The sequence below is a fragment of the Dromiciops gliroides genome, chromosome 1 (genome assembly GCF_019393635.1).
Source record: "Dromiciops gliroides isolate mDroGli1 chromosome 1, mDroGli1.pri, whole genome shotgun sequence".
Taxonomy (NCBI): Eukaryota; Metazoa; Chordata; class Mammalia; order Microbiotheria; family Microbiotheriidae; genus Dromiciops; species Dromiciops gliroides.
This window is the reverse complement of record NC_057861.1, coordinates 749,232,058-749,257,905: the sequence shown is the minus strand read 5'-3', so window position 1 is coordinate 749,257,905 and position 25,848 is coordinate 749,232,058. Positions and strand designations below refer to the sequence as shown.

The following is a 25,848-nucleotide window of genomic DNA, read 5'->3' as shown; positions in this document are numbered from 1 at the left end:
TCACCCTCACAGACTTCAGCATCATATCGGCTCTCCCTCAGACACTGTCCCTTACTCCTCCATCCCACCTCGGCCACACACAAAGGTGGACACCCCCTTGATCCTGCTATCGCTTCCAGATGCACCCACCTCCATGTTTGAGGTGCCCAACCTATGTGTCTTCCTGGGCTCCTCACTATCGCTCCCCGCCCCCCCCCCATCCAAGTTGGTGCCTGGGCCCGTCAATTTCACCTCTGCAACATCTCCCCTCTGTCCCTGCCCCCCCATGCAGACCCCTCCCCACCATCTCATACCTGGACTATTGCAACAGCAGTTGGTGGGTCCGCCTGCCTTGTCTCTCCCCACACCGGCGCCTCCTCACCCAGCCACTAAAGTAGTTTTTCTGCCCCCCGAGTCTGAGTGTATCCCCATGCCCCTGATCACTGTGCACCAGGGGCTCCTTGTCACCTCTAGGGTCAGACACACAGTGCTCTGTAGGGTGTTTGAAGCCCTTCACGACCAAGCCCCCTCCGACCCTTCTGGCCTCCTCGCTCCTGACTCTTGGACACACGTGCTCTGATCCCGTGACATTGGCCCCACCTCTCAGCTCTGGGCATCTTATCCCAGGCCTGGAATGCTCTCCCTCCTGAGCTCCAACCACTGACACCCCCCTCCCCGCTTCCTTTGAGTCCTGGCTAAAATCCCAACTTCTCTGGAAGCCCGGTGCCTTCCCTCTTTAATCTCCACAGAACTTGTCTTTCGCCTCTTTTTTGTCCCCAGCACTTAGCACGGTGCCTGCCACACAGTAGGTGCTCAGTTAGAAGTGTTTATTGGCTAAAGGAATGTGCCAGGTGAGTCAAATCAGTGCCACTGCCATCACCGTGACCACCAACTTCCCTCTGACCCTGATGGAGAGAGCCCAGGACCCTACAGCCAGAAGCCTTGGGAACAGCAGTGTCTCTAACCTGCTTCCAGCCCAGCCCCTGCAGACATCACTGAGGGGAGAAATCATTGTGAAGACTCTACATGCAGGAGACCCCTAGCCCTCCCAGCCTCAGTCGAGGGGCACGTCTCCTGTGGACAAGGCTGCAGCCATCCTCCCCAGATGCCAACTGTGGGAAGTCAAGCTGATGTCTCTGAGGGAGAGACAGGAGGCAGGGCCAGCCGGTGGAGTGGCCCAGGAGCCTGGGGAACAGCAGTGCTTCCAGCCCAGTGTGCAGAAATGGGTGTGGTTTGATCAGTGGAAATGACAGTAAAGAAGAGGCCCCACCATTGGCTTTGCTGCCGTGCCCAAGCATCGAGGATATTTCTATCTGGCTGGCCGCTGAAGCCTTCTGACGTTTGGGTGTGAATTCTAGACCTTCCCCGTCAGCACGGGAGTTCCTGGAGAGCAGACCACCCTCCCTTGCTGCTCACATCCTCGGCGCTTAGCACAGGGCTTCAGTACGCCCAGAACAATGCTTGATTCATTCGTTCGTTCATTCCTAGAGACATGTCTGATGACACCAAGAGGCTCCGTGATGAGCCAGACTCCAAGGCCAGCTCTGCATCTCCTACTCCATGCTGCCCCCCAGGGGTGGCACTAAGAAAATCATATTGTCCAGAAGAAGGGACCTCCCAGTGCCCTGCCCTCTGCCCTTGGTCACAGCACAGCCGGAAGATTGTGCCTAACGCTGCACGTGGCCGTTTGGGAATGACATTGACAAACTAGGGTGCATCCATGGGAGGGAGACCGGGATGGTAAGGGGACCAGAAACCTTGCGGTAGCTGGTCACTGAAGACATTCAGATTGGGAAAGGGAGGACTCCAAATGTTTGAGAAGTTGTCTTGGGAAGAGGGCAGACCTGGGACCAATGGGGATGGAATTTCAGGAAGAGTAATTTTGTCTTGGTGAAAGGAACTTCCCACGAAAGCCTTGGAGCTCCCCCTAACCAGGGCCTCCAGCTGAAGGCAGAATAGTAACCTAGGGGATGCTCTAGAAATAGGAATTGGCTCTGTCTTGGCTTTCCTTCCATCTGGGAAAGGTGAGACCTACAAAGATGGTGGGAAATGTAGTTGGTTAAAGCTTGGCCGCGGCCTTCACAGGTCAGATCTTTGCTTCAGCCAGAATTGGCCTTTCCTGGTCAAATCCCTTCTGCTTTTGAGATCTTGCCCTGCTGGCCCAATAGCTGGCTCCAAACCTGCCTCATTTGGAGCGGCCTAAGCAGTCACCCTCACCTCATCACCTGCCCAGCTTCCCTGACCCTGTCACTGCTCTGAAGACCCCCTGCCCCCCAGAGCCTCTTCCTCGTTTTTGCCTCCTGTTTCCCAGACTCCAGGAACTATGCTGCTCTCAGTGCCCTTGGGAATTAGAAATTTCCAGGGTTGGGGGAAAGCAGTGGGAGGGAAGCCCGACATCACTTGTACAGGAGAATTTATTCAGAATTGCGCAAAAATGACTTCCAGAGGAACTTTGGGAAACCAGTCCATTTGCAAGTTGGTGACTATTTGTGTGGAATAAGTTATTTCTCAAGTCTTACTTAAAATTGGTTGATCCTCCAGAAGTTTATAATGGATTAAATTCTTTCAGGTGTTAATGCTGACATTGCAGAATGATCCTCCTTCTTTGGAAACTGGTGTTCAAGATAAAGAAATGCTAAAGAAATATGGAAAATCCTTTAGGAAAATGATTTCATTGTGCCTTCAAAAAGATCCTGAAAAAAGGTAAAATAAAGACCAGAAAGTTTTCTCCTCATGTAATACTTAAACTTTTGGAGGGTCTTCATGAAGTTAGATCATACACACACACACACACACACACACATACACACACACACGCTCACATTTGGGCAGATTCTTGGTGCACATTCCATAGCTCCCCCACACTAAAGTCCTTCCTTCAGGGTCTCATTATGTCAGGGAGCTGACCTTGAGTACTCAAAGACTAATTCAATAGAGTGGTTTCTACAGCTGGGGAAGCTCTGAGCCAGGCTGAGGGGTGGGCTGGAGGTCTTTTGTCCAAGAACCAGCATAACAGCTAAGTCAGCTGGCCCCAAGGGAGGCACTTTTTGGCCCCAACAATTCTCTATGACTGCTTCCGCTGACCCCATTATACAGTGACTGTGATCTGTGTTAGTGGAGGGAGTATGTGCACCAAAGACACCTGAGATCTTTGAAGGGCAAAAATGCCTTGTGGGGCCCCAGAGACTGACCATCTCATTAAACTAGGAGGAGAAAGCCCCCCAAGCGGCTGGGTTGTCATGGGGTACGTGTGAAAACAGAACTTGGTGTTGGACATGAGCACAACAGCATTGGGTGCAGTGAGTTCTGTATCCTTAATCTGAGTATTTGTCCAGTTTTCTTCCCCTTCTTTCCCTTTGATCACTGGGGGCTCAATACCACTGAGGATCCCTTGTGGTACCAGGTCGGGTGCTAGGTGGTGGAGATGGGCAGTGCAGCGCTGGGCAGGGTGCGAGGCCCGGTCTTCAGCCTGCGTCTCAGAGGTTTACAGTCGCAGGAGGATCTTGTGACATTTTCAGTCTGGATGAAAAGGAATCCGTGCTCCAAGGGAACATTTAGCACTCATGGGTCCTCACTGCTATTTTAACAGATGAAAGAATGTAAATAACTGGGGGCCAGAATAGGTGAGCAGTGACAGCCTTTCCTTTTCCCCAGCAGTGGTGCCAGCTCCTTGGGTAATCAGTGGTGCAGTAACCCAGACACTTGCTGCTGTGTGGTGACCTGCATTGCTTCAGTACAGGATAACTGCAGTACGCTGGTTTGGTTTTCACCAAAGGCCCTTCAGAGGTGCCCGTGTCTTCCACTGTTTTCTCATCCAAACTCTTTGAGGCTGATTTTTTTTAAAAAACAAGACACGTCTTTTTCTTTTCTGAGCCTGCCCTCTCAGTGACTGTGGCTTCCCCGGCACTTGCCCTTCCCTCCCTCCCTCATAACAATGGCATCAGAATCAGAGCAGGGCAGGAGCTAGTGTTTCTGTGGAGCTTTACGGTTTGCACGGCGCCTTCCACCTGTTAACTCATTTGATCCTCAAGGGAGCCCTGGGGCACAGGCGTTATTCTTGCCCTCCCCGTTTTACAGATGAGGAAACTGAGGTAGGCAGAGGTGAGGTAACTTGCCCAAGGTCACACAGCTAGGAAACAAGTGTCTGAGATAAAATTTGAACTCAGGTCTTTGTGACTTCAGGTTCAGCTCTCTCTCCACTACGCCACCTTCGATAGCCCTAACAACAAGTATTTGCCATTTTTTGGCAAACATTTCCTTTTTATACTAATCAGCAATTCTGAGGTTTGTTTATATTATTTATCCTACTGAATATTGTCCCAACGTATTTACCTGTTTCTGAGTAAATTTAAACATTTAGTGTTCAGGTAAAAAATGGCTTTAGGGGCAAAGGACCAAAGGTGGGTCATTGGCTTGGGCCCACAGGGCCCCCAGAAAAGGAGTATATTCACATGAATCAGAGAGGAGAGGGGAGTTTGGCTCCATCATTCCTATCCATTCAACAGAAGAGACCTATTTGTTCTTGGCGTGTGTCAGGGTCCTGGGGGAGGACTGTCCCCCTCTCCCACCCCGCCATTCGCACGGGGCACAACCTGAGGAAGAGCTTGATTCAGAGGGAGGGGCTGTTTTTGACTGGGTAGCACCTGGATTCTGGGCATGTGGTCCAGAGAAGGACACTCTGCTCTCCATCTCCCGTGTCCATGGGGCGGGTGGGGGAGCAGGAGGGCCTCCATTCAGCTTTGTTGGGACACAAGTGACCCTTTTCTTTTGGCTGCAGAATGGGAATTTACTTAAAAAATTTAACCTTTCGTCTTGTTTTTAGACCAACGGCAGCTGAACTGTTAAGACACAAATTTTTCCAGAAAGCAAAGGTAGGAAAAACTCGCTCTTGATTGTGAGTGTGTGTTAGCCCTCATTAGTGGGGGGTTTAGGCTTTTTCAGATTTTTGTGGACGTATTTTGTTTTTACATTGAGAGTGACGCATTCTCAATTGTATCCATCCCCCTGCCCCTTTCCCCAGCAAGCCAGATCTTGGAACTCAGATTTTAAAATGAGGGGAAAGCATTCAGCCAGAAGCAGCAGCCCTAGTCAGCCACCTGTGCACCCCCGCCTGTGCGGCCCCCACCCGTGCCTCCGAGGACGTTGTCCGGCTTCTTCCCTGGCAGCAGGCTTGGGATTTGTAGAAAGTGGAGTTTTATTTCGAAGTTGAATCGGCCACCAAGCCCAAGCCACTGCCCAACAGAGCCCAGAGCAACACAGTCCCACCCTCGGGGAGTTTGTGTTTTAATGGTGGCATCGACTTGCGCATGTGCCCGTGGTGACCAGGAGAGTAGGGATCCCACAGCGAGGGCCTCATTAGTACTCATCTGTCCAATGAGAGAACAGTGTCAGGCGCTTTGCAAACCTTAAAGTGTTGTGTGAGTGCTGGCTGTCATCGTCCTCCTCCCCATCCCCACCATCCCCCGTAGTCGTGGCCCCTCTCCCATGGCTGTGTGACTCTGTGTCAGTGCGGGCAAGAAGGCAGCTGGCAGGAGCCACTGCCTCAGAGGGGACATCGGGGCAGGGAACTCACGGGTTCAAGATAGTGCAAAGCTGACCTAGTCGACTAAAGGGTCAAGATCAAAAAGGAAGGAGAGTGAGTGCAGAGCTGTGGTTACAGGCAGAACAGACGGGGCAGTGCCAGACGTTTCAGTGAGGAACGAGCGAGAATAGATGGTGGAGGGACGGGGGAGGAGGAGGGTGTCATGAAGCTTGCATTCAGGAGTGATGGTGAGATTCAGAACCCTAAATCCAGAGCTGGGGCAACCCTCAGAAGCCTAGTGCACCCTCCTCACTTCTACAGTTGGGAAAACGGAGACCCAGGGGGTAGTAAGTGTTCAAGTGTTCTTTCCACTGGACTACACGGCTTCCCAGGAAACACCTCCCCCAAAACGTGCTGGGTTCTGACTTTGCTCATTGGTGGCAATGGCTGCACCAATAAGATCACCAGTCCCTTGGATGATTAGCATCTACTTTGTACTTCTCTGCTTTCATTTTCTCTTTCCCCTTCCTCAGTTTCCTCAGGGGCAGGCACTGACTGTCCTTTGTCAACCTAGCATGGAGGGCCTCGCACCAGTAGTCCCCTCTGCTGTGGGTGCCTGGTAACTGTTGCTGACGTGGAGAGTGAGTTTGTGATTCCCCGGACTTTTCTGGGGGATCGGTATATCCCACAATAATCTCAGCACAACAGGCTCCTACATGTGTGGGACCTGAGATGACCCAATTGAACTCTGGTAATTAGTAGCAGGAGAGAACTGGAAGGTCTCTGTGCTTTGATAAGTAGACAGACACATCACGCTGTAATAATGCGAACTTCCCCCGTCAGTAAAAAGGGCTTTTTAAAAATAAGAATGACAAAAATCCTCTCTTTTCCCCTTCTAGAATAAAGAATTTCTCCAAGAAAAAATGCTTCAGAGAGCACCGACCATTACTGAGAGAGCTAAGAAGGTAACCATGCCCTTTATCCCTTTGAAAGTAGCTCAGGAGTGTGGGCCTGGGCAGTCACTTTGCACACTTCTTTCTAGCAGTCTGGGATGGAAACGAGCTTCTCCCTGGGAGCCGAGGCCTTTCCACAGCCCAGTGAAAAGTCTTCCACTGAGTTAACTCTCTGCTTGGGAGGATGGTGTCTTGGGATCCCAACTAAGACCAGGAGGAATGAATCGCTTTGACCTTGGTGCTCAGTAGACGGTGTGTGAAGCCTGAGCTCAGGGTGGGGCGTGGCTTTAATGGCCCTCGGGGGCAAGGCTTCCAGGGATATCCCACTCCCTTTTGGTTGTACTTCAGACCCCTTTGAGAAAGCAAGGAAGAGAAAATCCTCTTTCAGAATTCTAATTCCACTGCTCAAACTAAGAGGTGCCGTATAGTCGATGGAGATGGGGAACTAAGATCAGAACAACTTGTGACCCCAGCAAGGCCCCCTGGCCTCTCTGAGCTCCATCTTCTGCACAGCTTCCTTCTTGGAGCTGTTGCTGGTAAGAAAGCAAATTGGAATGTCCCCCCAAGGAGAAAGATGGCTCAGTCACAGTCACAGCCTCAGCCGACGACCAGAAAGCAGAACCTAGGAACCTTTGGGGATATGGCTGGACATGAGGAGAGTCAGGTAGGCCCAGTGGCTTCAGGGCTGGAACAGTGAGAGTGGGAGGCTGTCACAGGGATCCAGGCAGAAGGTGACCGCAGGGGAGTAAGAAAAGGGTTAGAAGGTCTCATGGTGTTACCGTCCCCTCAGGCTGACGGTTCTGTTACTCACATAGTCCATTGCAAATGACCCGGCCCTGCAGGCCCAGATGCCAGCAGGATGGTATCTCATTCATTCATGCAGCCAACCTGGACCATGGAGGCTGCAAGGGAGGCTCCAAGAGCCCCGGAATCCAGGTTTTTACAGAAATGCAAGTGCTGGGGAAACCTGGTTGATTATCTAATGAGAGAGCTTAATTGAGGTGTGATCACCTGTCCTTTATCCACCTTATCGTGGCCTAGAGGCAGCTGCATTTACAGAATTCGAGAATGTGAAAGGAGTTGTTTTCAACAACCCTATTTGGGGTTTTCTTGGCCGAGATTGCGGAGGGGTTGGCCATTTCCTTCTCCAGATCGTTTTACAGCTGAGGAAACTGAGGCACACAGGGTGAAGCGACCCGCCCAGGGTCACACAGCGAGGAAGGGTCTGAGGCCAGAGTTGAGCTGGGGAAGAGGAGTCTTCCTGACTCCACCTCCACATGGCGAACACTTCATAAATGTTAGTCGATTGGTCTCCTGTTCTGTAATCTACCCGAGGTCTCTTTTAGCCCTACCTTAGCTTTCCCTGGGCCTTTGTCCAAGTAATTGATAAATAGGTTAACCCTGGGATTAGTCCGGACCCCAGAGCACTCCACTTGTCACTTCTTTCCCAGTTAGGTTTGAACTGCTCTGGGGCTTTGACTATTCCATTCCATAGCCACCTGATTTTACTGGTGTCCAGCCCACATTTCCCCATCTTTTCTCCAAAAATAGTGTGCCAAACTTGGTCAAGTGCTGTGCTGAGATCTGAATAAACTCCTGTTGTCAGCATGTCTCTGGTCTACTAGTTGAGTGAACTTATCCCCCCAAAAATGAGAGCCCGGGCTACTCTGGCCCAGCCTTTTCTTTGTGAAAGCAGGTTGGTTTTTGGTGGCCCCTGCACCCTTTTCTCATTGTTTACTGACCATCCCTTTAGTGGAATCTTGGAGAATTTTTCCAAGAATCACAGTTAAATTCACTGGCCTATAGGTTGTAGACTGCATTGTGGCCCATTTCTTGGAAATCGGGGCACCATTGACCTTTCTGGAGCCCCTCAGAACCTCTCCAGTTGTGTGGATCAGAGGCAGAAGTTGGGTGTATGGAATCCAAAGATGGATTTCCCCTGGGCCCAAAGCAAAGTATGACAGCTCCTACGCTGCCTGAAGGCTTGGAAGGCCATTTCACCGACTGATCGTCCCCTGATGCCCTAACAGTTCTGCCAAGGTACATACGTGTACATACGTGTTGTAGGTGTGGTAATCCCTGATCTCTGAGTCTCAGAGACTTGGTTCGGACTCGGCTGTGGCCCTTTAATTCCTCAAGGGGAGCAAAGCCGAGAAAAGTTTTGATGCTCCAGGTCAGCCGGAGAATGGACCAGAACGTGTCTGTGAGAGCCTGGAGAGACTCGGCATCATCCGGGTGACTCGTTTGTTTTCAAATACAGCAGCTCGTGAAGGTAGTTGGCTCGGAGGGGAGGGATGCCCAGAGCAGTCAGCTTCTGGGGCTGAATTCTAAGGAAGAGGAAGCAGCAGTCTGGGTTACTCAGAAGGAATGCAGTGTCCCAGCCCCAAACTGTTCTCTTCTCCAAGACGTTTTCTTAAACATCGGCAGTCTTTCTCTCATGCTCTTTGGGTGCAAGGGGCAGATTGGTAACAGCTGTTGTGGACGGGATACTTTAAGGTTTCCCAAGGACTATATATTTATTAGCTCATTGTTGTGTCTTCACAACAACTCCACGAGGTATAGGTAGGTACCACAGGGGTTATTGCGAATGAAATGTTAGAGACGAGGCAGCCGAGTCTCAGAAATGACGGCTTGTAAATGTCAGTGGTGGGATTCAAATCCAGTTCTCTCTGGTCTCCAAGCCCAGTGTCCTTTGCATTATACCACATTGCCTCTTAAGGATAACAGAAGAAATAAAATTACAAACTATTCAGACAGTAGTGAAGAGCTGAGTGAGCAGGCTGCTGTTTGCTGTAGGTGAAGACTCACGAATAAGAAATGAAGACACAAAGTAAAAGATGGTCCATTTTTAATAAGACAAGCCATTCTATTAATATTGATGGGATGTAGCAAAAGCACTAATCAAAGGAAAATTTCCATCTCTAAATGCTTACATCAATAAAATAGAAAAAGAGCAGACCAATGGCTGGGCATATAGTTTTTAAAAACTAGAAAAAGAACAAATTTTGAATCCTTGATTAAGCACCAAGTTGGAAATCTTAAAAATTAAAGTTGAGATTAATAAAATTGAGTGTAAGAAAACCACTGAATTAATAAATAAAAGGAGAAGTTGGTTTTATAAACCATTGGTTAATATGATTTTTTTTTCGATTTCATCACAGCCGTTTTTTATTAACAGACCATTAGAAAAACAATCATGGTAGCGACCTTTAGTTCATTCTTCTAATAAGCCTGTTGATCTGGTCTTCCCTGTTACCAGCATCTCCACCTTCCACAAAATGAGTAGTCTTTTTATTCATTCCACCCCGAGGAGAAGATAATTTGAAGGGCCACAAGAAGTTGTTGGCAGCTTTGAAGTGCTTGCCAATAGTGTAGATCTCATGAATCAAGTCCTCCATGCAGATAATGCCATATTTACCTAGAGATTTTGCAATAAGGGCATTATCAGTCAGAGCAATTCTCTGTTTCTTGATTTTGCCATAGCCACGTTTGTAAATCAAGTCATTCACAGATTTCAGGTTTGGATAACCCCATGCAATGTATGGTTCCACAATTCTCAGCATGCTAATTGAAGCCTTGTTAAGCTTAACAGAGGTGCCGTTGAAGATTTGTCGAAGGCAAAGAAGCTGCGATACTTTTCGGACCTTTGGGCTAACACCATTGATACCTCTGATTCCGATCACAAAAGCTAACTTGGGTTCAGCAGGTACATAGTAGTTTCCAGCTTTGTGTGCCATTCTAGCCAGCTGAATTTCACTCCTGTACATCTGTTTGTATTCCTTGTGGTAAGCTTTAGCTTTTTCATAGATAACCTTTTTTCTGTATTTTACGGAGCTTTTTTGTAGCCACTTTCTTCTTCAGGTGTTTGGCCTTCAGAATTGCAAACGCCTTCACTTTTTCAGAAGGGGTTCTGGAGCAGATGGCACCTTCTTCTTTTCTTCTGCGCCCGCCATGATTCCTGCTGGAAAAAGAGCTAATATGATTTTTAAAAGAGAAGAAAATGAAATGACTGGTATTAAGAATGAAAAAGGTGTATATACCACTGATGAAGATGGTCAAAGGAATTATAAAGAGTTGTTTTGCCTAATTACATGCCAATAAAATTAATAATTTAAATGAAATGGAAGAACATTTGCAAAAATATAAACTGCCTAGATTAACAGAGGAGGAAATCGAATGTCTGAATAAACCTATTTTAGAAAAATAAATTGAACAAACCATAAATGAGCTTCCTAAGAAAAAAGCATCAGGACCAGATGGATTTACAAGTGAATTCTACCAAACATTTAAAGATCAACTAATTCCAATATTAAATTTGGTGGAGTTTTTTTTGTTTTGTTTTTCTTTTTTTTGGTGGGGCAATGAGGGTTAAGTGACTTGCCCAGGGTCACACAGCTAGTCAGTGTCAAGTGTCTGAGGCCAGATTTGAACTCAGGTCCTCCTGAATCCAAGGCTGGTGCTTTATCCACTGTACCACCTAGCCGCCCCCTTTTTTTGTTTGGGGTTTTTTATATCCAATATTAAACTTGAATAAATAGCAAAGGAGTTCTACCAAACTCATGAAACAAATATGATACTGATACCAAACCAGGAAGAGCATAAACAGAGAAAGACAATTACAGACCCATTTCGTTAATGAATATAGAAGTAAAGCCCCTCAATAGAATACTAGCTGGGGAACTACAACAAGCTATGACGAAGACTATACATTGTGACCGAGTGGGATTCATATCAGCAATGCGGCGATGGTTTAATATAAGGAGTATTAACATAATCGATCCTGTCAATAGTTCAAGCAACGAAAATCATACGATTGTATCAGCAGATGGAGAAAAAGCTTTTGATAAAATACAGCATTCATGCCTATTAAAAACATTTGAAAGCACAAGTATAAATGGATTTTCCCTTAAAATGAAGAAAAGCATTGACCTAAAGCCCTCAACAAGCATTACATGTAAGGGGGATGAGCTACAAGCTGTCCCAGTGAGATCCGAAGTGAAAAGGGGATGCCCGTGGTCACCAATATTAGTCAGTGTCATGCTAGAATAAGAAAAGAAGAAAATAGAAGGATCAGAAGGAGTGATGAGGCGATAGAGCGATCTTTCTTTGTAGACGTTACGCTGACGTACTTGGGAAATTCTAGACTCCATTAAAAAGTTAGTTGGAGGGGGCAGCTAGGTGGTGCAGTGGATAGAGCACCGGCCCTGGATCCAGGAGGACCTGAGTTCAAGTCTGGCCTCAGACACTTGACATTCACTAGCTGTGTGACCTTGGGCAAGTCACTTAACCCTCATTGCCCTGCCCCCCCCCCCAAAAAAAAAGTTAGTGAAAACAATTTTAGCAAAGTAGGATATAAACAAACCCATCTTCATCATCAGCCCTCAAGGAGCTTACAGCATAATAGGGGAAACGACGTGCACACAAATGGATACCGATGAGCCATCCACAGGATAAATAGGAAATAATGAAGAGAGGGAAAGCACCGGAATTGAGGGGGAGGGTGGCAGGAAAGGCTGCTTGTTTGAGATGAAATTTTGGCCGGCCCTTAAAGCAAGGCAGTGGGTAGAGATGAGGAAGGAGAACATTCTAGGCCTGGGGACAACCAGGAGAAATGCTCAGAGGCCAGCGTCACTGTGAGGAAGAGTTAGGAGTAAGAAGACTGGAAAGGTGGGAGGGGCCTGGGTCATGAAGGGCTTCGAGTGCCAGACAGAGCGTTTTCTATCAGATCCCCAAGGGGGGAGGAAGTCACTTTAGGTTATCGAGTAGGGGAGGGAGTGCGGTGACACGGTCTGACTCACTGGCTGAACGCACGGGGGACTGCAGTGGGAGAGATGAGGCAGGCAGACCCATCAGCAAGCGATTGCAGGAGTCCAGGCATTAGAAATTCAAGACAAATATAAGCTTAACTATTGAAAATTTCAAACAATTATAACCATCCTCAAATCATTCCATTTTTGATAAAATTATAGTAATCTTGGAAGCCATCTCATCACACCATACTGACCAAAAGAAGGGTCTATGATGGCACTTTTGACTTGGGCACAAAAATGGTTGGAGTTTAAACACTTCATGTTTGCATGTAGCAAGAAGTGGAGTGACAGAGCTCATCTGCATCCTGAGCCCCCAGTGACCGGTGGGATGACGGCCAGTGGTCCCTTTGTGCAGGTTCCCTGTGCGCTAGCTCCATTTGGCCCTCGTTTGTAGGTGCGGAGTCATTGAGGAGCGAGGGCACTGTTGGAACAAACTGAACGTGTCGGCTTTACTTTTGTAGACCTTGCCTTGCCCTTCACTGTCATTTTTCAGACTAGTGGCTATATTTAGCAGGAGTTGTAGTTAGAAACGTCTCGTATTTGGGAACTGTTGCATTATACTCCCTTTCCCTATCCTCCCTCGGGTCTCCCAGGTCCTCCTCCTCTCTCCGTGGTGGGAGACCAACCCCAGAGGATAGGAAGTGCTGGCTTTGTGGACGGTCCCTTCCAGCTCGATCATGCTAAACAGCCTGGTTTCTGAGAACCAGGGATCCAGTCACAGCAAGGAAGGCTACATGGGAAGACCGGTGGAGGCAGGAAAATAACCGCCTGAACAATGTATGGGAGTTGGGAAGAGGAATCGACTGAACGTTGTCCTTGCTTGGTGGACACTCGAGTGAATGTTCCGCAGCAACAGAATAAATGTCTTCTTTTTCTGCCGAGCAGGTTCGGAGAGTGCCAGGCTCCAGTGGCCGGCTTCACAAGACAGAGGACGGCGGCTGGGAGTGGAGTGACGATGAGTTTGATGAAGAAAGTGAGGAGGGCAAGGCGGCCATTTCACAGCTCAGGGTGGGTAACCAGGCGCCGTCTCGGGTCACACACGTGGGGCTTCTCAGCTTGAGCAGGAGACTGCATTTGGCTCCCTTCTTCAGCCTCACGGTTTAAAATGGGGTACAAGTATTCTTTTTTCTTGTAATAAGATTTCATTTCTTCCCCAATTACATATAAAGATCATCTTTAACATTCATTTTTTAAAAGTTTTAAGTACAAAGTTGCTCCTTCCTCCCTCAGCTCCCCCGAGATTGTCAGCAACTTGACATGTGTTTCTGGATTCATCATCTTTCTCATTTGGGCTGTCCCTGAAGGAGCAAATGGTGCCTGAGTCTGGGCTTGAAGGGTCCCCTCGGCCAGCACAGGCTTTCCCTAAATAGGGGGCAAACGTGGGCCAAAGTTCATCTAGATGTTGGATGTTGAACTTAATGCTTCACAAGTCCAGTAGTCGTGATGGGGCTGGCTCCTGTATTCGAAGGTGGTAGTCTGGGGCTGAAGGTCAGTGACCTGCCTTCTTCTCTCTCTCTCTTTTAGTCTCCTCGAGTAAAGGAACCGTTAACAAATTCCGAGGTAAGTCGCTTGGTCAAAGGTACCCAAAACATCCTGCTCCAAGAGTGTGTCGGCCATGCTGTCCAAATGGGTTTTGTGCCATAAAGGAGGCCCGTGGAGAGCTGTCCGGGAAGCCTGTTCTGAGTTATGCTGGAGACCCTTGAGATTGAGTGTAGACCAAGAGAACGCTTGCTGTAGATGGCAGGCATTGCACGGCTTCTCTGTCCCTTGGGCCGCCCACGGGGAACGGTTTCAGCGGCTTGGATCAGCCCAAGGAGTCGCTGGATTGCGGCTCTTGTCTGAGTGTCTTAAGTCTCCTCATTCCTGCCCCATCGTGCTCGATGACTGAGCCTCAGTTATGGATGGCGGCTGAGTCGCACCCACCCTTCTGTCTTGTCTTCATTTCTCCATCTCGGCATGTTGTCTCAGAGCACAGAAAGCTCTGTCCATTTGGCTTTTTTCCCTTTTAGAAACGGAATTGTCTCTATTCCTGCCTGCTTTATTTCACTGAAATAAACCTGTAATACTGCTGGAATGAGCCCTCAATGTTTAACGATGTTGACGAGCCGGGCTCTGATCCTGTAGTTGCCGCGCTCTCCCGCACCCCCTCCTCCTTGCCTTCTGCCTACCCCTGCCCTTCTTTGGCCCCGCCTCTGTGCCAAGCCCATCACCATGCCAGACTAGCTGAGGGAGAGGAGAGCTGGCTTCTGAGCCGTGGCTGCCAGGCTGCCTTGGGTGCTCATGGAAAGTCTGGGATTGGGGAGGAGCTGCTTGTAGAAGACAGGAGTGCTCCCACGTCTTGTTGAACTCCTGTTTTAGAAACTTGTTTCTTCCTTTGGGGTGAGGGGAGGTGGGTGGTAGCCACAGAGTGCCTTGGCCCCCCTAGGGGCTTCCCTCATGAAGCAAGGGCAGGGGGAGGGACAGAGGCAGGGGCAGAGGCAGAGATGGGCAGGGGTGGGGCAGGGGCAGAGGCAGGGGCAGAGATGGGCGGGGATGGGGCAGGGAGATGCCCTGGGCAGAGGCAGGGGCAGGGGTGGGGCAGGGAGATGCCCTGGGCAGAACCCCTCTGTAGCTGTCACCCGTTCTGAAGCACACGACATCTCCAGGCCTGTGGCTGAAGCCATGTGTCCACGTTTCTGTGTTACAGCTCTTTCCTCCATCTGATTCCATGGGTACTTTACTCCAAATTCCAGGACAGACCCCTGCTCACCTACCTCAGCCAGCTGGACAGACTCCTGCCCAGCCAACTCACATCACCGTCCCTCCACCTGTCCAGGCAACTGTAGCTCCAGCAGGAGGAGCAGGACAGGTAAAGATGAGGAACTTCAGGAAGAGGTGGTGTCCAGAGGAGCAGGAGCCACGGGCAGGCCTGAGCCAGGGGAGAGGGGGCTGCCAGTGAAGGGGACGGCCATCGGCAGAGTCTGAGATGAGTGTCCACGTGGGTGGGAGCCGCAGGGGGGCAGGCGGTCGACTTTGTAACGGCCCCGGCCCGCGGCCGCTGCACAGAGCTTATGAACCTCCCTCTCACTGAAAAGTCCAAGTTCACACCCCTCTGAGGGATTCTTGCACTGAAGCCAGGTCACACGGTGGCCCTTTTCACCCTCTGGTTCTGGGTTTCCCCCAAATAAATGGAGTCTTTGAAGGTTTTGGGGGTGGGGGTACTGCTGTGAAATGGATAGTGGCCTAGAGGAGGGATGCTTCTGTGGAAAGGACATGCAATTTGGAGACAGAGGGACATGGGAATCCCAGCTGTGCGCCTCACTGCCTTGGTGACTGTGGGCAAGTCTCTGACCTTTTCTAGGCCTCCGTCCTGTGAAAGGCTTGGGTGAATTTCTCTCTGCTCTGAGTCCATGACCCTGTGAAAGGAACTGTCCAATGCTGCTGAGCTTTAGGTCTCCCTTGGAATGAATTTGATTCCCCATCATCTTGTTGAGCTGTCTGCTCCTTGAGCTTTTCTTATCTGAAACCAGGAGAGAGTTGCTTCACTCCTGCTTGGGGGCCATTCATAGCTTGTTCAGAAGCCCAGCTCAGGAGAGTCAGGTTGAGTTTTCGTTTCACTTCCCGGAAATTGCATTGGCCGAAATAATCTCTGTGCCCCAAAGTGCGTTCTTGTTCCCTTTGACTAGTCCACAATGCGCAGTTCCTAACAACTTCTCTTAGGAAGCTCGTGAGGAAGCAAGATTAGGGCGAATTATTAATGGAGCTCAGATGTGAGCGTGTTGAAGAGTCAAGGGCACAGTAATGATTTCTGCAACCTGAGAGCAGGAATAAAAGAGGAAGAAAGTATTGGCAGAGGCCAAAACGCCATGAAATCCGGGGAGGAGCCTTTCCATCTCTGACTGTCTGTCCGGCTGTTTCCCTCCATGCCAAGAACGAGAACAGGAATAAATGAGACACCATCTACTGTTGTCTCTACAGCTTAGCCCAGTGCGCTAAGGCAGCGCTAATCAATACTGATTTCTAATGTTCGTGGTAGAGCAGCGCAGGGAGGTGTTCTTGGGGGAAATCGTGGCCAAGCGCGGCTTTGACCGACCTGAGCCGTGAGGCTTTTTGCTCACGTCCCATCTGTGTCCTCTTCAGCCTCTTTAAAACGACGTGTTATTTTGAGAGGACTGAGACTCAGCTGGAGCCGACGAAGCAGAAGCAACAGAAATAACATTCCCAGCAGCTTAGATTTAGATCTGGAAGGAGTGTGAGAGGTTGGCTGGTCGGGCCTCCTTCTCCTACACATGAGCAGGAAGGGAACTGTCAGATAGCAAATAGAAGAACCAAGATTCGAACGCAGGTCCACGGACTCCAGTGCCAAGTGTTCTTTCTAGAGTGCCTGCTGGCTTCACGAGACAGCCCTCGCTCCTGCAGGCTGGAGGCCCAGCAGCATCCCCAGGCTCCACGAAAACGTTCCCCTGCTTCATTTCCTAACCTGGGCTGGTTCCTTTGTCCTCAGGCAGCCGGGTAGCCCTGTGCTCCAGGGGAGTCAGCGGATTCAGTGTAGACACCCCATCGTTGGGAGCCAGACTGCAGCTGCCTCAGCCTTCTCTGCAGCAGGAACCCAGGCATGCACTTCCACACCCACTTAGACTTGTCAACTTAAAGCAACACCAGCAACAGAATTGCCCCCCGAATTGTCTTTTTTAAGAAAACTTTTAAAAAACCCAATATTTTCTTTTTCCCCAATATTAGTTAAAAACTATTTTTAATGTTTGTTTTTTTAAATTTTGATTTGCAAAATCTCTACTTCCTTCTCCCTTCTTTCCCTGCTTCCTGAGATGGTAAGCAGTGTAATACAGGTTATATGTATGCAGTCATGTAAAACATTTCCGTATTTGTCATTTTGTGGAAGAAAAGCCAAATGAAGTGTGTGTGTGTGGTGGGCAGAGGGGGGATAGTGTGCTTCATTCAGACTCCCATCCGTTCTTTCTCTGGAGGTGTAGAGCATTTTCTGTCATGAGTCCTTTGGGATTGTCTTGGATCCTTGTATTGCTGAGAAGAGCTGAGTCTTTCACAGTTGATCCCTGTACAGTATTGCTGTTACTGTGCACAGTCTTGCCTTGATTCTGTCCACTTCCCTCTGCTTCAGTTTCTGTGAGTCCTTCCAGGTTTTTCTGAAATCCACCTGCTCAGTATTTCTTACACAGCACAGTAGTATTCCATCATAATCGTGTACCATAGCTGTTCAGCCATTCCCCAATGGATGGACATCCCCTCGACTTCCAATTCTTTGCCACCACATTTGCTGTTAACGGTTTTGTGCAGATGGGTTCTTTGATCTCTTTGGGACGCTTACCTCGCAGTGGTGTTGCTGGGTGAGAGGGAAGCACATCTTCATCACCTTTTGGGCTGTGTTCTAAATTGCTCTGCAGAGTGGCTGCCACCCTGGCCTTTCTTGACCAGTTTGTCTGTTTCCCAGATATAAATTAATCTGTCACTAATATTCCCTCCAAGATATAACAGTAAGCTTCGGTTTATAGTCTAAATTCTAAGCTTGCCTTTTGACAAGTTAAAAACTCCACTTTATTCTCCCTCTAGCCGTGGCTCTGTGGCTTCAGGCCACGTTACCTGTATTTCCAGGATCTAATGACTTTGTTGTTTCCTTCGTCTCACTGTTCTCTCTTTCCTGTGCTTGGAAGTTCTGTGGCTGGCATGGTCTCCGAATCGCTTATCTTAAGGAACTAACTCCCCTCATCCCAGGGTAACTTGAATAATGGATATTGCCACCCCCTTCACGAAGCTTTTCCTGCTTTCCCATGGTTGTCAGGGGCCCTCTCCCCACCAGTAAAGTATTTTATACTTCTCGTGTTTCTAGACTTGAGAACCTGTTGTGTTCCCCCACGATCCTTGAGGATGAGGCAAGTGTCATTTGGCATCCCTCATGCCTAGCACAGTGCCTGGCCTAGCTACGGTGCTTAGTAAATGCTTATTGATTGGCTGATAGCCCCTGCTGAAAACCATACTATACTTTGCCTACCTCATCAGTGTGTACCAGCCCAAAACAATTCATCTGCAAGTTCAGTTTTTTAAGTGTTTATTATTATGAATAATAATAACAATATTATTTTCCAGTCTGTGATACTTTTTGCTTACTAAGCATTAACCCTGAAATCCTTATGCAAATGACATTTATACCTTATTTTAAGTAAACTCAGGAATTTTTAATTGATAGAAGTGATAAAGCAAAGCATGTCATGAACACTCATTAGCTGGCTGTGATATTGGCCGCTTGATTCCATTAGAGAGAAATTTGCACAGATGGGGAAGATCTCCCTGGGCATACGGACCCTTGGGTCTGAGGAGGATCTGGGCCCTAGATGCAGATCACCTGCCCAGCATGGCAGAGGCTCGGCCATGTCTTAACCTCTTCGGCATCATCCAGAGTTTTCAATCCCGTTTTAAGGGTTTTTTTCCCCTTTCAGTCTTATTAGTGAGTCATTGGAAAGACCGACTTTATCTTGTAGCCAATTCTCCTGAAAAACACACGTACATATGCACGCACACACACACACACACACACACACACACACACACACACACGACTATGCAGAGAGATCTTTATGACTTCTTTATTTCTCTGCTATATAGTCCAGAGTCACATCTAAACCTTGTGGTTACTCATAGCGCTCTCCCCTGTGGTTCAAATGACTTGATGAGCACTGGCTATCTGGAGACACCTCCCGTGAGGCTCCCTCTGTGACATAAGGTGAACCCACACTCTGCCCACGCTCTCGGCCAGTGTTCAGTCCAACTGCTAGTTCCCAACATAACCTCCCTAGACTTGTCTGAGTGTTTGATACTGAATAACGGGAGGCTTGCTAGGGAATGACGCTCTCCTTTTGAACGCGCTTTCCTAGGTTCCACCATCAGAAGGGGCAGGTTCACAAGAGACCAAGGTCCCCATCAGTCTAGTACTAAGGTTAAGGTAAGTCTGTCGCTGCTTCTTTGAACACCGTGACCTGCCTTTTGTTTGAGAGGGGCTCCCATTTCTCTAAAGGCTTGCAGGGAAGGCAGTGGGGGGGGGGGGTCCTCCTTCCTTCTAGAATGTCCCCTGTTGCCCAGGAGGACGGTGACTCCAGGCCTGGCCCAGGCTCAGCAGGGTGTGCTTGGAGGTGGGGTTCCCCATGGGTATCCCCTGCCCCCGGGGAGCATCAAATGCTGCTCGGTGGGCACAGGGCGAATCAGCACAGAGCAGGTACACAGGTGGACCGGGCAGCTTTGCCTTCACTGGCACCAGATGAGCCCAGGAACGGAGGGGGTTTGGTTCTGGCGATGTTGGCCAGAGACTTTCAGGGATGTGTGCCTTTCACCCTTTGCCCCACAGACAACCGTGGGACTTTGAAAGAGCCTCTTGTGGCCACAAAACCCAGCTCCTGAGCCGCCCAGTGGCCCCCCTGGACAGGTGGACAGGGAGCTGGAGTGGCGGGGTGAAAGAGCGGGCTGGTGTGTCTTCGCTCTGCTTTCATTTGTTTGGGCTGAGGACCACTCTGCCCTTTGTTTATTCCCATGGAGTCAAAAATCTACTTGTTAGTGGCTGTAGCGCCTCAGCTTTTCACGACTGCCTAAAAATCTAGAAAACTTGGCCATAAGTAACTTGTCCTTTTTTGTCCTGAGTGAAGCTAGCACCCACGTTCCTGGATCAGAGACCCCTGGCTGGCTTTGTTCTTGCTCCTCTGGGCCTCCCGTGTCCCAGCCCTGCTGCTTTCCTACCCCAGGCTCAGCCACTGTGGGCCCCGTGACACATTATCTCTGTTCTGGGGGGGGGGGGGGGGCCTTGTTTGAGATTGGAAACACCTGGGGGGCAGGGAGGAGGACTCTGGTCGGTGTACTCCAAGTGCCTCCTGTGGGGCCTTGGACAGTGTAGGTGCTTATCCCGTGGCACCTAAAGCAAAAGCCTGCAGAACTGGCCCATGACCCATCTGCTGTCTGCAGATGATCCGGGCTGCTTGTATTTCTAGAGGCTGAGGGTCTCCCTATGTGTCATGCTGCTGAGCCTCTCCCGGGCTAGGCCAGGGGGCTGGGTGGGGGCCATGCCAGTATTTCTATGGCAGGGTATGTGAAGGGTAAGCTTCATGGAATAGGAGTCACCTGGGAGTGGTGTGCAGAGCTTGCTGGCCAACGACTGGTGAGTCACGATTCTCATGGCTCATGCCGTGCACTCTGATGGAAGGAGGAGAGTTCAGAAGGAACTTTGGCGGGTGGTGACCCGGGGCTGTTGGCGGCCATGGAGAGAGGGCTCTCCTGGGCAAAGCAGCCCGCCTCCTGCCATGTCGCCGGAGCCTCCAGATGCAGACATCCCGGCCTGATGTGCGTGCTTTCTCTTCTCTCCTAGGAATTCAAAGAAAGAACTCAATGACATCCGATTCGAATTCACTCCGGGGAGAGGTGAGGGCCCCCAGGGCCTGAGGGACAGGGATTGCTAATGCTCCTCTGGGGGTGATGTGCTCCAGCCCAGTGTGGGGAAGTTGACAGCGATGGCTTTGTGGGGGAGGAGGGGGTTTCTGGGATCATAGTCTGCTTTTGATTAATAGCAAACACAGGTTGGATAATAAAGGACCGTGTTAGAGTAAAGTGGAGCTCTAGGCCTTGGGGACCCCAGATCGCCCCTCACTGGGGCCCAGCTATAAGATGGCGTCCCAGCACAGCGTCGCCGGCTTCTCAGGGTCCTCGTGAGACTCGGCCACCTCCGGGACCACCTACCTGGGAGTTCTTGTGTAAAGAAAGGCGGCCCCAGCACTGGGCTTCCCCGGGTGGATCCTTCCCTCCCACCTCTTTCTGGTTGTGAAAACTGTTGTGTCTCTGAAAGGAGGGATGGGATGGGGTCAGGGTCACACACAAGGGAGGAAGGCAGCAATGAGCACAACAGCATGGAGCTGGCTGCGCCAGTAGGCCGGGCAGAGAGAGCAAGTGTTGTCCTTGGTCAGCCTTCCTGACCTTTTCTTTCAAACCATCAGCCCCACCAGGGGAAACACAGGCTCATGTCTGCTTCGAGATCAAGAAGGACACACACACACACACACACACACACACACACACACACACACCCCATACACAGCGTGGGCCCCCACCCTGCCTCTGGCTGGGGCTGAGCCAGGGCCTGCCCTTGGGCACTCACCAGGGCACCATATCTTTCTCTTGTGTTCACAGACACAGCGGACGGTGTGTCACAAGAACTCATCTCTGCTGGCCTCGTGGATGGCAGAGACTTAGTAATAGGTAACTTTGTCACGCTCTGCTCCTGTGCGTCAGGAAGGAGGGGACGGCTGGCCCGGAAATAAGAGCAAGGCCTCTTCTGGCACAGCGTCACTGGGTGCTCGGGGATGGTTGCAGACTTGACACTAAGCCGTCCATCTGTCCTGTTAAGTGAATACAGCCCTTGTGGCCTGTGGGACGCCCTAGCCAAATACTAGCAAAATCTCAGAGAGAAATGGGTCTGGAAGCGTCTGGTCCATGGTGAAGGAGGCCTGACTTCAAGCCCAAATGCCATCAGCATCACAATTCTGCTCGTGGAGTGGAGCCAGCAGGGACATGGCCTAGGAGATGGGGAGAGAGTGTGGGTGTGGGGCGGGGGGATCGGGCAGGCAGCTTTGTTCTGGACCGGAGGCTTTTCCATCCCCTGCTGTGAGTGTGCTCCGGCTTTTCAGAGACCAGACTCAGACCAAGGCCGTGGGGCTCGGACCGCTGGGAACACTTCAGCCTGAGGGGCTGGAGGAAAAGGAACTTGGGCGGCATGACCGAGTCCTGTGGTTCTGTGTTGGGGCTGGAGCTGCTTGGCCTAACGTTTTTTCTTGGTGTGATTACAGTGGCAGCTAATCTGCAGAAAATTGTGGAAGAACCTCAGTCAAATCGCTCTGTCACTTTCAAACTGGTATTTCCTCCTCCTCCCCCCTCCTCCTCCCTCCTGTAGACAGTTGTCTTGCTTTCTGTGTGTAGGCCGCCCCATCGTCCTGTGGCCACACTCCCCAGAGGGGTTGAAAGAATCCCGAACTCCTTTGGAAGACAGGTCTCTGCTCTGCCTCCCCAGTCCCTTCCCCACACCGCTTCGCCGCGGTCTCTGGGTGATTCTGCAAGGCCAAGTGACTAGCCTTGGTCCACCCAGGCCCAGTCCCATGGGCTCCTCAGAACCTGCCCTTACGAGTCTGTTCCCCACTGGTTTCCCTCTTCTGAACACGTCAGACTCATGCTCTGTCCCCGGCTCTCCTTGAAGAGACAGCTGCAACAGGTTCCTTTCCATTCCCTCAGCAGCCCACACCTTCACCGAGCTTCTCTGCAATCCCTAGTTACTTCTGATTGCTTCCCAGAGTCCAGTGATGGTGCCTCTCAACATGCCAACTCTCCTTCTGTTTGGTCTGCAGGCATCTGGTGTTGAAGGCTCAGATATTCCTGATGATGGCAAACTTATAGGCTTCGCACAGCTCAGCATCAGCTAGACCATGGTCGCAGAGGAAGCTTCCCCACAGAGAACCCACACATCCTATTTCTCTTGCTCTGTTGGCCTACAATCCACTACTGCCAAAGAACCCAGGTCTGCCCTTCCCCGTCCCCCCGGTTGGATCACCACTGGCTGGCATCAGCTCACCAAAGTCGCCACGACACGCTCCGTTTGTAAGCTGATTACCTGCACAAGCCGTGTCTCCCTTCATCTTGGACACGTGGACTGGATGCCCTCGGGCCCGTCAGTCTCTTATTGCCTTACTCGAACATGCCATGGAGCGTGAGGCCCTGTTTCTTCCAGCACCGTGGGACGCCTAGCTGGTGTTCCTCATCATTGGGCACATCCTCGCCACACGCTGGGGCCGAGATTTCTTCTTGCCACACTATAGCCATGAAAGGTCGGTCAGCTGGAGACCAGAGAATTTAATTGCGGATGATTTCCTTTGGTCCTGGCATAACTCCTAGCAACCAATAAAAGGACATCACAAGCACAGTTTCCAATGTCATCGGCCTGAAATGTTCCAGTTTTATCGATCACGTTCTTGGGAATTTTACTGAGGCTCATCTTGCCACACGCTCTCAAGCGGCTGCTTCCTGATGACTTCCTGGAGGGCTGCTCACCTTGCCCTGGGCCTCCCACCCCTCGTGAGGTGGAGTGAGGTTGGGCAGGGTGGGGAGGACCTCTCGCCCAACACCCAGAGACCCTCAGATCTGCGTCACACAAGTTACTTTCCCCCGAGTGACTGCAAGCAAGCCATTACTTATATCATTGGAAAAGTGGTGATTTTCACCACTTAAATAAAATTAAACAAAACTTGCCCTTGACCCCAACATGCTTCCTCCACTGAGATCGACCCTCAAGGTGGTGAGGGAAGGGTCTGTGTGGACCAAGGCTGAGGCTTTCACAGCAATAAAGGGGAGTCACGATTCCCAGGCCCACCTGCCTGCCTCCAGCCCCCTCTCCTGCACTAGAAGAGGCACCCAGACACCTTCCCCAGCTCAGCCCTGCTTTGAGATGTGCCTGGGAGGGGGAGGGCTTAGGAGGAGACACTTGTGGTCCCCTATATGAGGAGTCTGGGGGTGGGGTTTTTCTACAATTTCACAACTGGCCTTTGTAACCGGCTCTTGGCTGTGCAGGAGTTTGCCCTGTGGTCGCTGGCCCAGCCTTGCCTTTTCCCAGACTGGAGAAGCTTGGGGGGCTGCTTGCTGCAGGTGACTGGAGACCGCCTGGGCTTTCAGATCCCCGAGCCTGCTCATGCCCTGGCCGGAGCTCGCCAGTGGCTTCTCTGAAGGTTCCCCAGCTCGGATGATTTCTTCTGGTGGCTTCTGTGAGCCTTGGAAGTCCTCAGCCCCCTAGGGTGGGCCTCACAGGACTCGCAGGGCTGGGTTGGAGGTGGGGAGAGGAGCGATGCGGTCCTTTGGTCCGAGCGTGCGTTTGCCTCCGACCAGTGCCATGGGGACCTCCTTCAGGGTACAGTCAGCTGAGGGCCGTGCTCCCTCTGCTTAGCTTTCTGTTGGCAGGCCAGCCAGGCCCTGCCCGCTCTGCTGCCAGGACAGAAACCCCACAGGCTAAGCTGGTTTTGTCTCTTGTTTTTTTAATGATTTTGCCCAACTGAGGTCTAGGGAGACAGCTAGGAAGCCCCAGGACAGTATTACTATTACTATTACTATTATTATTATTATTATTATTAGTCTTTTTCTTTTGGCATACACACATGCCTCCGTTGATTTGTTTGTATGGTGGTGCTGAGAAACTCTAGGATGGAAACTGCGCAATGGGACAGGGGACCCCCTAGGAAGGGGCTCCTCCCCCCAAGGCCCTCCTTGCTCGCCCTTGGGGCTCTTGGGGCTGAGGTAGCTGGGTGGGGGAGGAGAGGCAGCACGTGGGCATTCGCCTCTGGGAGTCCCAGAATAAGTGCCAATGCTAGTCATGGAACGTGGGGTTTTTCTAACACGGCTAATGGATTTGTTTGGGCTTTTGTTGTTAACTTCTGAACCAGAGCCAGAGCCAGCTGATATTAGAACAGTGCTGTAGGAATTCATGGAGGCTCCTCTACACAGTCGTGTACGGTAAATTACAAAAGGTGTAAAATATTCAGCCGATCCCTTTTTTGTGACTTTGTATTTTACTGCACGTTCCCCCTCATTTTTAATCAATAAACAACAAATTGGCCGTGGCCGTGGCTGGGGCTCTTGACTGGGGCAGAGAGCTGGGTGAGGCAGGTGGGGAGCTCAGGGAGGCCCAGGCAGCAGGCTCTGGGCGGTCATTTGGCTGCTTTCTGGGTGAGTGTTTGTCTTCCCACTTCTCACTTGAGCTTCTCTGGCCTGTGTCCATCAAGGTGGGCTTGGGGGAGCCGGCCCTCAGACTGGCCTGAAGGGTCTGGCTTTTGGTCACCCCCAGGGACTGATCGGGGAGGAAAATTGCGGGGGGGCGGGGTAAGGGGGGGGGGCTGAATTAGGAGTCAGAGGATCTGAGTTCAAATCCTATTTTGCCACTTGCTACCTGGGTGGCTTTGGCTAAGGAACTGCACCTGTCTGGACCTCTATTTCCTCTGAGGTTCCTTCCTGATCAATCTGGGATGGGCAGCACCGCTGCCCCCAGCACAGTCTGGAGGAGAGAGGTACAGAGCTAGTACTTTGTGCAGAAGTGAGGAGGTAACTGCTCCAGGTCCCAGCTCTGCCCCTTTGGCCTCAGTGGCATCAGCTGTAACAGAGGGGGCAACTCCCCTCCCTTCTGCTCCCAGTCCCTAGCCATAGGATGTCTCTCTGAGCCTCCTTGCAGGTCTGAAGGTCTCCATTTCTATTCACTGTGACTTTGGTCTCCATCACCTCAGCCTCGAGAGACACCAGTGCTTTTTTATTTTTTTTAAGTATTTTATTTCCAGTTATATAAAAGGTTAATTTTCAACATTTGTTTTTGCAGGATTTTTAGTTCCAAATTTTTTTTCCCACCCTCCCTTCCTTCCCTCTTCCCCAAGATGGAAAGCTTTGTGATATAGGTTGTATATGTACAATCACATTAAACCTATTTCTACATTAGTCATCTTGTGAAAGAAGAATCAGAACACAAGGGAAAAACCTCAAAAAAGAAGGGAAAAAACCCAGTCTAAAAGTAGAAACAGTA

The 25,848-nt window shown here is 50.4% G+C and overlaps 2 protein-coding genes across 2 annotated transcripts in view; one reads left to right on the top strand and one right to left on the bottom strand.

Annotated features, from left to right (window-relative positions):
• Positions 1-24,901, top strand: part of OXSR1 (oxidative stress responsive kinase 1) — a 98,632-nt gene extending 73,731 nt beyond the window's left edge. Inside the window, exons 8-18 of the mRNA XM_043967564.1 lie at positions 2,549-2,682; positions 4,802-4,850; positions 6,400-6,465; positions 13,149-13,271; positions 13,788-13,823; positions 14,950-15,111; positions 19,148-19,215; positions 20,623-20,675; positions 21,438-21,506; positions 22,094-22,158; positions 22,646-24,901. Of these exons, the coding sequence (XP_043823499.1) occupies positions 2,549-2,682; positions 4,802-4,850; positions 6,400-6,465; positions 13,149-13,271; positions 13,788-13,823; positions 14,950-15,111; positions 19,148-19,215; positions 20,623-20,675; positions 21,438-21,506; positions 22,094-22,158; positions 22,646-22,720 (900 nt within the window). The 3' untranslated portion in view covers positions 22,721-24,901. The remainder of the gene's footprint in view (positions 1-2,548; positions 2,683-4,801; positions 4,851-6,399; positions 6,466-13,148; positions 13,272-13,787; positions 13,824-14,949; positions 15,112-19,147; positions 19,216-20,622; positions 20,676-21,437; positions 21,507-22,093; positions 22,159-22,645) is intronic.
• LOC122728804 (60S ribosomal protein L7-like) lies at positions 9,592-10,427 on the bottom strand. The gene is given in 3 exon segments (XM_043967572.1): positions 9,592-10,274; positions 10,276-10,346; positions 10,349-10,427. Coding segments are annotated over 3 exon segments (741 nt in total). The 5' UTR covers positions 10,407-10,427; the 3' UTR covers positions 9,592-9,662.
• Positions 24,902-25,848: the final 947 nt, after the last annotated feature.